The 15,652-nt window shown below is 39.3% G+C and overlaps 1 protein-coding gene across 1 annotated transcript in view; it reads right to left on the minus strand.

The window, feature by feature from the left end:
• Positions 1-12,861, minus strand: part of LOC136883573 (breast cancer metastasis-suppressor 1-like protein) — a 44,095-nt gene extending 31,234 nt beyond the window's left edge. Inside the window, exons 1-3 of the mRNA XM_067155965.2 lie at positions 12,773-12,861; positions 12,367-12,678; positions 3,798-3,888 (exon numbers count right to left, since the gene is read on the minus strand). Coding sequence (XP_067012066.1) covers positions 3,798-3,888; positions 12,367-12,496 — 221 coding nt within the window. The 5' untranslated portion in view covers positions 12,497-12,678; positions 12,773-12,861. The remainder of the gene's footprint in view (positions 1-3,797; positions 3,889-12,366; positions 12,679-12,772) is intronic.
• Between the last annotated feature and the right edge of the window lie 2,791 nt (positions 12,862-15,652).

A 15,652-nucleotide genomic window follows, 5' to 3' on the forward strand; every position in this document is an offset into this window, starting at 1 on the left:
CTGCTGATTCTATTTTCTGGTGACAGTATTAGATGGTCTAAGAATGATATTTGTTTCTTTTTCATTGTGCTAGTCACAGGTTCTATTTCTTCATAAACTGTCTCATTGGAAGCTAGTCTCTCCAGACTCCGCTTACTTGATAGTTTTTATTTAAAGAAGTCTTCACTATTCTCCTTTCTAACTTGAGTACTGCAGTTGTGTCATTTGATGTGTCATTTAGTTTCAAGTTTAGATGTGTTGTTTGGACTTTATCAATGTTTTAAATTAAGATTGTAAATTGTGGCATACCAAAGTGTTCAACACATTGGAGACCAAGCCCAAGTGTGTATCAGGGTGGGGTAACAGCGCAGACTGACCGCGTCCCAGGCTAACTCGGGCCCGCGTATTTGTTATATTGTCAACACAGCCAGGGCGATGATCAGGCGGAAACTATACATACCACTTTAAAGAACTTTTATAACAGCTATACCGTGCGTTCTTGTCCTCTGTCGTTGTTTTCTCAAACTTGTAGCAGCTTATTTTTGCTCAAGTTCGCTTCTACACTCCATGCTTCCAACCTTGCTTTCAGCTGCTCAAGGTGCGCGCTTTCAGAGTTTTGTTTACATCGTGCGAAGTGTTTAGACTGTGTTTTGTTTCTGCTATCATAATTGTATCATTGAATGAAAGTGGAATTGTAGGGATTTTAGAAGAGATTTTTTTGTGACAGTAGTTCAGAAGAGGTAGATGATTCAGACCTAGACCCTGTTAGTGATGAAGGTACCGTATTTACGCGAATAATACACGCACATTTAAAAAAAATTGAGGCAGGAAATTGGGGTGCGGGTTTTATTTGAGTCAATGTTGACATTTTTTTTTTCAAAATCAGCCTTCCTAAAGTTAGGGTGCGGGGATTATTCGCGTAAATACGGTACTTATAACCTATTCTATCATATTCCACCCAGGTGTGATTTTGCACTTTGTAGTTTATTTAGCTAACGTTTCATGATCTTCATATGACTGGAGAATCGTTTAGAACAAAGTGGCACTAGCGATGATAATTGAAAGGCAGGGACTGATTCGCATTAGCCAGGTACTTTTGGTGATTTGGATGCACTTGCAAAGCCTGTGCAGATAAAGGAAAAGCAGAAAATGGGAAAGTAATGAGAAGAGAGACATGCTGGTGGTATCCAATGTATTCTGTAGCACTTTGTGTCCCTGAATGATTCAAGCTACTTCACACTCTAGCTCATTATGTGTAACACTTACAGTTTACTATGCATCTGTCTTCTACCTAACACAGCTTCTCAATTTTATATCGCGGCCCTTCTGACCCTTTATAATAAGGCAAGACACCAGCCAACATTATGGAACAATAATCAAGAAAGGGACCGTTAGATTGAGAAGATATTGAGAATGCTGCTGTTTCCAAAGCTTTCAATTTCATTGGTGTTTTTTCCTTGTCACAGGCTTTTCGCCTGCACGTTATATCAGGCTTGGTTTCTCAAAAATGTTTGCTCCCGCTCCCCTCCTGACCAATTTAATGTGATGGGTTTCTACAAGGATGATTTTCGACAGTGATTTCAACCTGTTTTGTTATTGTTACTAAACAATATTTTGTAAATTATGAGGTTCACAACCTCACCATGTGCTACTATTGTTCATTTCCATCTACATCATTTGTTTTTTCATTCCTTTGTTTTCTTAGGTTAACACAGTTTTTAGTTTCAATTATTATTTTAAATTAACACCTCGCTGAATTTTGTCGCAGTGAGTTGTTTTTTGCTCCGCATATTGATGTAAATATTGTACATTTGTGCTAATTTTGTTTCCGTCTAGGCTCTCTTTTGTTTGTTTTTTCATTTGCTCCTTCATTATGTTTTTTAGCATTTTTTCAACTTATATTATGTAAATTATTTCAAACTCCCCTCATTTTTCACTGAAGATGGCTCAAATGAGCCAAAACATGTTTGAATTTGTTTACTCCGTCTAATGACGGAATATTTATTGTATTGAATTAGGAGGATACTCTCATTTTTCACCTTAGTAAAGTAAGACTTTGTTGTTGGACTTTTTTTTTTTTTTTTTTGCTGCAAAAGGCATACCGTTGGAAAATGTGTAATGTGAAACCTATTCAATAGATCTTAATGAATACTTTTAATCTGTAGAATAGACACTTTTAATTTTTTGATAGTGTATACGTGTTATAACTGCAACCTACCTACTATTTTCTACAGTTTTTTTTAAAACCTTCAAAATATGGCAGTCTGCCTGCCAGTATGCCACCTTAAGACACGGTCTCCAATGCGTTAAACAATTATTGGTTATATGTGTGCATATGTCTTCCAATTGTAGCGTGGCTGAAGATGACCCAAAATCTGTGGGGTCGAAACTAGTCCCAGTTTTATAAGACAATATACAAGCTTATGGTATTGATTAGGTGGACCCTTCTCTACCCTTTGGTAGTGACTTCAGAATTGATTGTTTCACCACGAGGGAGGACATCAAACCGAATAACTCCTTCAGAGTGATGATGAAACATGCCTCGCCCAATGACTCACCGTGCTTTTATCCACTGTCAGGTCTCCGTAGACATTCTACAAGCGCCTATGAGTATCAATGATGCCAGCCCTGGTTTTCAGTCAAAAGAAACTCAATAACTGCTCTCTGCTGGTGCGCACATCTGTTACAGATGCCATTTTGAAGGCTAGTTATAGCGCTGCCACCCTTCAGAAATTAATGAAACAAGATGAAACGGGAATATTCAAAGATGTCCCAAACAAAATTCCAATTTCTTAAAAACCGAAATTGGCTGAGAAATAAAATGTGTTGCATTATATATTGAACGCCTTCCCCCCGTAACATAAATGGCCCATCATTACAGATTCATCCGAAACAGTGAAAGATTGTGGCATTTCAGTTCTCAAACTACATGACATGTGTATGGACATTAAGCGCACAAAACACATGGATGCTTTATAGAACTTCACTTAGATTGCCTTTGTTTGCTGTAATCATCGAAGGACAGCCTGTACACTATGTGAAGTTTGTACTTTTTATATCAATAACTATAATTTAAAGCCAAAACATGTAGGCCTCACACTGTATTTTTATTATTGTGGCACCTGGTTTTCAGAACTGGTGCCTACGTAAGAGAAAACTTCGCGAGCCCTGCTCTATCCCATTCAAGTCATAACAGAGCAACCTTGTTGCTGTCAATGGAATAAGATCAAATTCTCTCCGCTATGAGCTTGCAGTGATGCAATTTATTGAAAATAAAAATTATCATTATAATTAATCAGCAATGGGTATGAGAATTTGTACTGACTATACGAGACCATATCCATAACAGAGAGATGACCAGAAAGGGACCCCAGAGGCTATAGATAAGTCTGTCATTGCTTCCACTTGCTTGTGCCAGGCTTTTCACTGTCATCTTTCCTAAATGATCTCCATTAGTCAACTCTTGTTCTCTTCCAATCCCGACAGTATTAGGTTCGCAAGGCCTAGGGAGTCCTTCACTGTCATTTCCTTCTTGGCCCCTCCTTTTTTGCCGATACCTTCAATCTTAGTCATAAATATTTTCAGAGAAGTTCACCTTATGAATACTAAAATACTACTAAGGAGGACTTCTCACAAAATAGTTATAATTAATCACTGGCAATTTATTTCATGCAACCTTTTATTTTTCTTCTAGTTAGTGTTAAGAGTAGTTGTACTTCCTCTTAAAACCACAACCACCACAACAGAAATATGGTCTCCTCATTTAATAGCTGAGTAATTATTCGTTACATTACCTCTGACACATAAATTATACTTACTGTTCACGAAGAACGGTAAACTGCCGTTCCAGATCAAGTAGATTTTCCACACATTCTGCTCTTCTTCTTTCACATTCCTCCTCATCCATTTCTATGAGAGAAAAATGGAGGTAATATTAAGAAGTGAACAGAGTTTTTAAAAAAAATCAAAATTATAAATAAATCCTAAAACAAAAAGTTTCTGATAATGAAAAATGAACAAACGTAATATGATGATAACAGTCAGAGAAACAACATTCTGAAACTAACCCTAAGTTAATACATGCCTACTTATAACAGGCATAAGTCTAATAATAACTGACCATTCACTCACATATTTATATATCAGTCATCTCATAAGTCAATCTGATGTATTAATTAAGTACTGAATAGGTGAAACTTTGCAATAAATTCTCCTTTTTAAGAAATAAGTTCATCAATATTAAATGTCAATATGGAACCCAAAATGAAATTTAATGTTGCAATCGATTTGATGTAACAAACACATATTTTTGGCAATTCAACTTAAAATTTTTAAAGGGAAGTTATGTCTCTATAGTCAAGCTGCCCACTGTCCGGTCCTGACAGACTGGGATGTAAAGAAAAGAAAATCTGTGGTGATTTGAAACTGTAGATATAACTTTGAAAACGCTATTATGAATTACATTATGCCGTATGATTTTAATATTAAATCACTGAAACCAACACCCTATGTCGATTTGATGTTATTGTTTAATTCAGTTATTTTACTGCAAATAATATTAAGAGTTCTGCTAGTGGCAGAATAATTGTCACAGTTTGCAATGCCTGGCGTCACTGGCGCGAGAGATTTAAGACTTAATAGCAAGCAACAATCACTGTTCATGTCACCATGGGTCCCGTCTATTGCTGGTGCAGTGCTGCCACTTGTTTCAAGGGAAACACGTGGCCTCAGTTGCACTCTAGCATGCATGAAATACATGTGTTTACGGTGAGTGTAAACCAATTTTTTTTGTTATTGTGACAAGGCCAGTGGTTCATCGGAAACTATTAAGAAAAAATCAGTTGTTACAAGAGCCAAAGCCGTGAATTTTCATACCAGCTATGTGAATATTTTGAGAAGCATGATAATGATAGGCCACTTATTCCTGTTACAAAAGTGGTGGATCGAGTTTGTGATGCTTTAAAAGTAGGTAAGACAACTGCAAAAAGTGTAGCAAAAAAAAAAAGTATCCATTGGATCATAATACATCTTCTGAAGTGGTGTGTACTTCTGAAAAACGTAGACCAGGACACTGTCTCAAGACATCACTAGATGCATTTCAGAATGATGTGATTAATTAAATGAACTAAATTAAATTGTTTATTTTTCAAGCATAATACTGTTACCATAATATGTCTTTCTTCAAGTATAGGTCAGTTCTTGTGAGTTTTGACTTGACATTTGAGCGCTGCCTTTCGGCGGAGGCTAAGTGAATTAATAAACAGCCAATCATAGGCAGCCGATCACTCCGATAGAGCGCGTTAGACTCTAGTTCCGGTTACCAGCGTTGTCGATCTGTTGTTTACTATAACCACGTGTTATCGGCTGTGTGCTGTATTGTGCTCAGTTCTTTTCACGTTCTTTGTCAGTTCACCGGTCATTCTTGACAAAGCACCAACAATGACAAATAATTTGATTGAATGGTTGAAGGAGCACAATATTTCGGTTCGTGATCACATGGGAAAGGAGCGATCTCATGCATCTTGTGAAACACAAAACAAGCCCTAGTACCCAGTTTACGTGGTGGATGAAATAGCCAGGAGGCATGGGCATAGAGTTGTTCAACTTTCACTATACCATTGCCATTTTAATTTCATAAAACTGATTTGGGAATAAGTGGGAGAATATGAAGGTGCAAATAACCAACTCTTCACAGTTTCAGAAGTTGAAAGACTTCTTTGGGAGGCCAAGGGCCGTGTAAGTGCGGAAGACTGAAGCAAGGTTGTGAGACACAATCCGAGATAAGTGAAGCTTGGGATAGGGAAAGTATCACAGACGATTAAGTTGAAGGCGTTATTATCTTGTTACGGTCAGGTGAGAGTGAAACCTTAACAGACGATGACAATGCCAGTAGTGACACAGAAATGAGTGGTGTTTTCCCTACGTTGGAGTTTTCCTTCCTTAGGAGAAAGTGAATCGATTAGCAACGTGAGCTCTTCTAGATGGTAAGTAGAAATTTCATTTTATTTTCTGGTGTTTTATCTCTTCAAGCATTGATCTGTTTATTCTTATAGCCTTATCCTAAATATGCTATGTGCCATTGTTAGTCTTATGCGAGTTATGCATGTTGCTAAAGAAACATGATTCTGGACTTATATTTCAGTATATACATTTCCGTTCAAGTTGTATGCCGTGAATCAGCTGTTTGTACAGTAGAAGTCAGACAGTCCGGCACGTTCGGGACAGGCCCGGTGCCGGATTACCGAAAATGCCGGACTATCGGGCGGTACCTCTTACTACGATATAGGTTAAGGCGTACAGCGAAAACAGCTGTAACACGACGTTTTGAAGTAAAATGCTGATCAGCAGAATCATTAGTTTAATAACTTTAGCTCAAAATTAGGGCAGCACCAAATTTTCATTCAACACATTCAGTTTACAAACATGTACTGTACAATATTTTAGTATGACTTAAAAAAAAATCTTGAATATTCCTTTTTTTCGAGATTGTTGTCGCTGGGCGGGCGGGCGGACGGATGCTCCATTTTCTCAGAAAACTGAACACTGCTGCATTTAGGTTAAGGTCAACAGCTTCATATAAAAATGAATTTGATCTGTGACTCCTCGAAAATAAGGTGAGATCCTCACTGTAAACAGACTGCATGAATCACCTAATGTTGATCAATATGAATGGCCCGGGTCTAGAAGATTTTGAAGAAACAAAATCAGCAGAGGGTTATAGATCTGTTGGAGGAGTAAATAAGAATGAAGCAGCAATGACTACTAAGGTGGTGAAATCGAACTGGTTAATACCGAGTTATAAAGGTAAGCAGGTGAATTTAATTTTGATGCCTGACTCCTAACTTATTCCTGATGTGTCCAGCCCTGGCATAGTCACTGAGCTGTTGAAGATCAGATTCAATACGGTCATTGGCTGTGCACATCATTTGGACCAAAGCAATTATGTAAAATAATGACCAACTAAATTAGAGACCTTAGCTGCTGTTTTGGAAAAACACTCCGAATGACCACAAAGTCATGCTGATGTTTTGTTTTTGTTTTCAGGTGTAACTAATGTAACAGCATGGCAGGAGATCAACTTGAAGCTTTGAAGAGAGAAACTTTGTCCTTAAATGTTATTGGAAAACCGACAACGCCATGGAAGTGCAAAGACGGTTCAGAAGGGAGTTTGATAAACCGCCACCAACGCACCGGACAATTGCTCGCATCAGAGCTAAATGTGAACCACATGGAACCATTCACAGCATCAACAAGAAGCGTTCTGGACGACCACAGACATCCACCAGCCCTCGAAATGAAGAGCAGGTGCGGGAAACCCTAATTCGAACCCCAAAGAAATCTCTACAACTAACAGCTTGGGAGACACACCTCTCAAAAATAGCGTCCATCGCATTGTGAAGTGTCTATGCTGCAAATGTTACATTCCAACACGAATCCATGCTCTCAATGAAGACAATCCGGATCGGAGAGTTCAGTTCAGTAAATGGTACTCAGCAAAACGTGCACAAGATGCAGGGTTTCCACACAAAATTGTCTGGAGCGATGAGGTCACCTTTAAATTAAATGGCTCAATTAATCGCCATAATTGTACATACTGGGGTCCTGAAAATCCTCATGTTACAGTTGAATATTATGTAAACTTACCAGGGGTAACAGTGTGGTGTGCGATATCAGCATTGAACATCATAGCATCATAGACCATTTTTTTTTTTTTCCAACGGACCAGTAAATGGTGACAAGATACCTAACCTTGCTGCAGGAGTCCGTTGGTCCACACACTGAAGAGACGTTTGATGATGACAACTATATTTACTTTCAGAATGATGGAGCACCTCCCCACTACCATCGCGATGTAAGAGCTCATCTCGATGCAGCTTATCCAAACACATGGATTGGACGAAGGGGTTGTGCTGAATACGCTACACGTTCCCCAGACCTTATGCCAATAGACTTCTTTTTATGGGGATGCGTCAAGGACAGGGCTCATCACACAAAACCAAAAACAGCTGATGTACTGAAATTGGAAACTGAAAGACAAGGTCACGAAATTCCAAATGTACTGTTTCGTGACGTTTATGAATCCATTGGTTCCTGTTATCAGCATTGTCCGGACAGGAATGGTGATCAATTTTAACATTTGCGAACATGATTCTGTAATCAGAGATGCCAACTTTCTAGAAAGGCAAGTCGTAATGCACCTGTTCAGGCACGGGAGGGGGGGTGGCGGACGCGGGACCGTATAATTTTTTTTTTTTCGAGATCTTACTAACTTACATATGATTGAAAAATCAATGAACAACATACAATTCAACCAGATATTCAAAGACTGGCATATAACGAATGTATGATTCTTACCTGCTAAAGTAAAAGATGATTTGCAGTACATATCTGAGTGGAGGTTGAAGAATCATTTTTTTTTTTTTTTGAGTACTGTAGTTGCTCCCTTAGCAGTTTGTAGTTGCTGTTTGGTAAACATACACTGGTGACATGCTTTTCCTTTTGATATCATGTGGATCCTCTGCACTAAAAGAGCACTTAACAGTTCGGTGTTCATATTAGCACAGAACTCAGTCTTGTTCTTCCTCACCATAAAAATGAAAATACACAGCCTGTTTTCAGTCATTTGACAGGCTCAGGGGTGGAATGAATGAAGCCCCCATCTAGCGGCGAGGATAGGAATTGTGCCGGCTGCCGAAGCCTGTCGCACTCCTCTGGGGCAATGATGGAATGGAATGAAATGATATTGGAGAGTGTTGCTGGAATGAAATTTGACAGGGAAAACCGGATTACCCGGAGAAAACCCTGTCCCGCCTCCGCTTTGTCCAACACAAATCTCACATGGAGAGATCAGGATTTGAACCACGGAACCCAGCGGTAAGAGGCCGGTGCGCTGCCGTCTGAGCCACAGAGGCTCTGTTCTTCCTCACCATGCGCAACTGAAAAATCGCGGCTACACACACTACAAAACACGTGTGTGTTGTGTGTGTCTTCCGCGCATACAATCTCCGCAGCCCGCCCGACACATGGATGTTTCCAGAGACCACGAGGCAGACTGCAGTGTGCTGACGTGATCGTCGGTGACGTCAGCCAGCGCTATAAAAGGAGCAACGTTTCTCGCATCTCCAGGACTCCTACAGTGTCCAACGACCAGACTACACAGCAAGTCAGACACAGAGGCACCCTCTTAAAAAATGTGTTCTGAATACGTGGACTGATTCCTGGCCGTGAGGCTTCACCTCTGGACATTGCCTCATTCATCCTGCATCCCTTAGCCACGTCAAGTACCCATCCAAGCATTCTGCTACTCATTCAAGTACCCTACAGTGCTCCGACTCCAATCATAGCATTCTGCTATATATGAACACTAGACGCAAGTTCCCTGCAAGTTATACGCCACCTCTTAGCATTCTGCTAATACGAACTCTCTCTACAAGTTACACTTCTTATTATACATGACCGATAGTTTTCGACTATCAAGAACATTCTCTCATTTGAACAGACTGTCTCATCAAGACAAGATTGAATGTATATAGGAATCCCAATTCTTACGTATGTAAATATCATACAGGCCCTCAGCCTACTACCTTATATTAACATTAAACGTGTGCAACTCAACAAGCTTCAAGAAAAGTTTCATTCTATTTCATGTAGGCCTACATATTGTATGAATGTGTTGAAACAATAAACTTTTATGTTGTGCCTTATATACCAAGTTTCTTGTATACAACAGTGTGAATGAGATTTTAAGTAAACAGCAAACAGGGCCATTCTTTCGAGTATTCCTCCCTAAATTTTTGAACTATTTTTGGTTTATTACTAGCATCACTAATCACAGTAACGTCATCACACATATTTTTCTGCACAAGAAATTGTTTCATTAATTCACACTTTCGCATTTTGTAACACACGATTAGCATATATCCTAGAAGAGCAATATATGTAAATGTGGCAACCAAAATCACAATGAATACTTCTTCAACAGTCACGCGCACAGTATCCACAAGCACAATGAAACAGAGTTTGTCACCAACTTGCCGCCAAAACAAAGACAAAAGAACTTGCATACTTGCATGGAAGTCTGGTCATGTGACAAACAAAGACAACCACTTCACAGGTGCCCATATTTCAGGTAAGTTACTGGAAGCATACACCGGCACACACTGCGTACGGCGCGTGAAAACTCGAAATATTCTTAAACGAGGTGCAGGAAAGGTATATAAATTGTTACTGAGAAATCTGAAAATAATATTCCAAGAATTCAATCTGTAATTGGTATTTCCTGTGTATCCTTTTGAACACTTCATACACTCTGATTCGTAAAGACGTAATTGTGATGGGTGATTCGTAATTATTACGACTAAATCGTAGTAGTTGTGTAATTACATGTATCTTATGTAATTCAAGCCCTCAGACTTATCTCCATGTTCACAAATAATGACCTTACAGTCCTTCTAAGTGTTAGTACATTATTTTGAGACACACTGTAGATGAGCACAGGTCATGTAAAACACAAAATCTCAACATTTTTGATCGCGGCGAGACTGCCGGTACCAGACAAATGGGCTGTTCTATATCTGAAGTCATGCAGGCAAATGGGCTTCTGGGCAGAACAAGATTTACCAATGATGAACAACTTCAAACAGCAGTTCTCCAATGGTGCCAAGACCAAGGAACGGATTTTATCATCAGAGAAATGAATGACTGGTTCCAACAAGTCTTGACAGACTAGGTTATTAATGGCGAAAATAGTGTGGTGTATCTGACTAACTTTGCATTGTATTGCATAGCTCAATAAACATTCCCTGACTTCTCATATCAAACGTAACTTACTTTTTGAAGGCGCTTCATATAGGCTATAAGTTATACATTATTCTGCCCAACTCGTCGGTGGATGCAGAGTGGGTCTCAGCCCACAAGTGGCCATGACTGGTCCATGGTCCAACAGCTCTGCACTCCGACCGGCCAACCGAGCAGAGGAGGGGTGGCCACAGCTCTACCATAGCTTTACGCCTCTGTATTCGGGAAACTGGACAGGGCTGGACCTCACGGCTGGCTCCAACCGTCAAACTGTCCTGAGAATATCCTGGAATTCAACATCTATGATATCTGTATTGAATTCTAGGAGCAGCACCATTCTGTTATGAATTTCAGCCAGTGGCAGAAACTGTTGATGCAATGGTACTGGAAATGTCAGATTTTATAAAAGTAAATATACTTCCAGGGGTGGGTTGGAGGGTCGCTAGTTTTGGAATTGAAACCATCAGGCTTATACAATAGCTCCTCAAGAGCATGCTGCAGTGATGTACACACTGAATGTTCTCTCTCTCTCTCTCTTTTTTTTAAACGTCGCATTGACACAGATATGTCTTATGGCGACGATGGGACTGGAAAGGCCTAGGAGTGGGAAGTGTCCGTGGCCTTAGTTAAGGTACAGCCCCAGCATTTGCCTGGTGTGAAAATAGGAAACCACGGAAAACCATCTTCAGGGCTGCCGACAGTGGGGTTCGAACCCACTACCTCCCGAATACTGGATACTGGCCGCACTTAAGCGACTGCAGCTACCGAGCTTGGTTAATGTTCTCTAGCACCTTACCCTACTTCATCACACGATTATCCGTCATGATACCAACTGTTGATAAAACACTCCATACCACAACTGAACCCTCCTCTGTATTAAGTTAAAGTATCTTACCAAATGCTTAATTTATTTTCCTACAGGGATCAGTCTTTGTTTTGGTATCCCCAACCTTTATGAGGAAACAGTACTAAGGTGTAGACACAGAGTCTATACTTCATAACCACTGATATGTTCATAGCCCACAGGCCATGCGAAGCGAAGCGTAACCTTATGCACTTCACGCTGAGGAGCTACTGTACCGTACGCCATTCCCACATTATCTCAAACAAGTAATACGAGGCAGGATTTACATTACATTTCCAAATAACTTACTTTAAATTGTGGGCATACAAGCAAGTTTTAGCATAACTTGGCTCTTAAGAACTTAAGACTAGAATAATGAAATGATCTATACAGTAGTGGTATCTGTCACATTACTACAATATAGCCCATTCCTTGTAGGGATGTGGCATTAATGAAGGGTTCACAATTCATTGGAATTCAAAAGAAGGGGTATGTATGTGTAAGAGTGCTGGTGAATTGTAGGTAGAAATTGAATACTCGGAAACGAGTAACGACGACTAAGTATACGAGTTATGTTGTCGTGATATTAGATCGTAATACATCACACAATACAACTTCAGTTGTCAATTATTGAGAGAAACTAAACAACCATGTTGGAGTTGCAGTTAGACTGTACAGTCGTACAAACCAAGCTTATAGTAGATATTCCTATCATAAAAATATAATTAAAACTGCAAAATACTGACCCGAACTGTCATCAGAATCTGAAGCGGCATCGCTGCTGTCGCTGGTACAACTTGATTTATCACTTTCACCAGATTCATGTTCCATCTCTTCCCCGTCACTGTCCTCGCGCTCATCCTTGATTACCGGCATCTTGCAATTAATAAACTTAATAGCAGAACTTCAAGACAATTTGTGGCCTGGTATCGAACACACACATAACCTCATTTCACAACTGTTGCACTAAAAATATCACGCGCATGGCTGAAAGCTTAAGACAAGCCTTCCAGTAGTCTCATTTGTCATTGTTTACAGACTCCACACGGCAACTAGTGCTGAAAATAATGAAGAGTATGATTAAATCACTCAAAACTAACACAAGCACACTCCACAACTATATACAAATGCTACATTCGCCATACTATTCACGTTAGTAAACACAAGGATCATGTAAAGAAATCGTAAACAAGTACAACCTCAAAGGTAAACGAACGATGATGCCAAGATCCCAATCCCAGCAAGGCAACAAAAGAGCATCACTCCAGATTAGCCCCTGCACAGTGTAACAACTTAACAGCATGAAATTATGATTTTTACAAATTTTTTTCTTGAATACAATACTTTGGTTCTAGTGCTGTCGTTTCCAAAAAAATATAACTTCCAATTAAATTACAGTTTTATGCACCATATTATCTTTTGGTCGCTTTATTTACGTGGCAACAAGTGAATTCTCCAAAGCAAGTAGCCTACCGGTAATCTCCTTTTCAGACAAACAATAACGATACAATAATACATTGTTGGAAATATTATTGCCCTCCCGTCCCCCGCTCTTGGTCAACAGTGAACCCACATTATTATAACGAAACTCAGTTATTTCAAGTTATTTGGCTCAACGTGTATACAACAGCGGTATCGTTTGTCGCAAAGTTGGCATGTATGAATGGTCGGCTTAACAACAATGGAGAGTTAATGTGGTTTTGTTGGTTATCAATCAATCAATCAATACTGATTTGCATTTAGGGCAGTCGCCCAGGTGGCAGATTCCCTATCTGTTGTTTTCCTAGCCTTTTCCTAAACGATTTCAAAGAAATTGGAAATTTATTGAACATTTCCTTTGGTAAGTTATTCCAATCTCTAACTCCTCTTCCTATAAATTAATATTTGCCCCAATTTGTCCTCTTGAATTCCAACTTTATCTTCATATTGTGATATTTCCTTCTTTTAAGGCCGCCACTCAAACTTATTCGTCTACTAATGTCATTCCACGCCATCTCTCCTCTGACAGCTCGGAACATACCACTTAGTCGAGCAGCTCGTCTTCTTTCTCTCAGTTCTTCCCAGTCCAAACTTTACAACATTTTTGTAACGCTACTCTTTTGTCGGAAATCACCCAGAACAAAGCGAGCTTTTTTCCAGTTCTTGGATCAAGTAATCCTGGTGAGGGTCCCATACACTGGAACCATACACTAGTTGCGGCCTTACCAGAAACTTACATGCCCTCTCCTTTACATCCTTACTACAACCCCTAAACACCTTCAGAACCATGTGCAGAGATATGTACCCTTTATTTACAATCCCATGTATGTGATTAGCCCAACGAAGATATTATATTAACACCTAAGTACTTAACAATGATCTCCGAAAGGAATTTTCACCCCATTAATACAGTAACGCAGTGAGAGGACTTTTCTTATTTGTGCAACTCACAACCTGACTTTTAACCCCGTTTATCAACATACCATCGCCTGCTGTCCATCTCACAACATTATCGAGGTCACGTTGCAGTTGCTCACAATCTTGTAACGTATTTATTACTCTGTACAGAATAACAGAATACTATCTGATTCCACATGTTTACTCATATCATTTATATATATAGCCTATATAAGAAAACATGAAAGTCCAATAATACTGCCTTGAGGAATTCCCCTCTTAATTATTACAGGGTCAGATAAAGCTTCGCCTACTTGCACTCATTTTTGCCAGTAGTCTCCCATGAACCACCCTATTAAATGCTTTAGACAGGTCAGTCGCGATACAGTTCATTTGACCTCCTGAATCTTATGGCGACGATGGGAAAGGAAAGGGCTAGGGGTGGGAAGCAAGCGGCCGTGGCTTCAAGGCGACACTCCGGAGATACAAAGATATTTTTACCTAAAGCATGGATTTTCACGATTTTTTTGTGGGAATGTTACCTACATAAAAGTAGAGATATCACGAACAGTTAATAGCTTTTCCAAGATAATTTTTTTCTTTTGAAATTTTAAATTCCATTTTCTTCATGAAATTTAATTAACATGTTAATGTAAATTCGTAATTAGGTAGATAATACATACTTTAAAAGCTTTACGTATCGATTTTCCTGTACATAATTTATATAGGCTAAGGATATCGTACTAAAGTTTGTGTAATTTTTATGTCCTAAAATTTTGGACTTAAAAATCCCTGCTACTCGAAAAATTCTGCTGTCAAAATTTTCATTCGCAGCTGTGATACATATACCATACAAGTTTTGTTACATTTGGCAGAATATTATCGGAGAAAAATGGGATTTAAATGTAAAATTACAGTTGGAAAACAAAGCATTATTACAGTAATAAATTATTTGAATTCAGCGGAATAATTTCGTGACAATGAAAAAGAAACCCAATCCTTTCAATTTCAGTCAAAAAAATTTCACCAAAATGACCAACATATCGATTTTTACCTCCGGAGTGTCGCCTTAATTAAGGTACAGCCCCAGCATTTGCCTAGTGTGAAAATGGGAAACCACGGAAAATGATCTTTATAACTGCCTACAGTGGTGTTCGAACCCACTATCTTCCGGATTCTAGCTCACAGCTGTGCGCCCTTAACCGCACGGCCAACTCCCCCGGTGACTATGAAAAGAAAGCCGTTCTTACCCTCTTTGGTTCCTACCGAGTGCTGTGACGGATCTTCAGTAGATATTGATGGTTTTGATTGTTGTCATGTAATTATATCCAACAATCGAAATCATAGCTTATGTACTCTTAACATAAACCGGCTGCATTATTGAAACTGTTCGTAAAATTGATAATATCGCTCTTCGTTTGTGAAGAAGTAGAATCTTCATTTAATTTGCTTAAAAAAAGGAACCACTTTGGTAATACGCTCCGTAAAGGTGACTACCTTCCAGGTCGTAGGTATCTCGATTACGGGAGACTCAAGGCCAAATCTATTGCATCCACAAACAAGGGTGTATCTTCCCCATCCCATGCCTTTCTTAACTCTCTCAGTGCCGGGAATCGAATGCAGGATGCCGTAAATCAAAATCTAAAATAAGGAGAA

This window comes from Anabrus simplex, chromosome 11, assembly GCF_040414725.1.
Source record: "Anabrus simplex isolate iqAnaSimp1 chromosome 11, ASM4041472v1, whole genome shotgun sequence".
Classification (NCBI taxonomy): domain Eukaryota; kingdom Metazoa; phylum Arthropoda; class Insecta; order Orthoptera; family Tettigoniidae; genus Anabrus; species Anabrus simplex.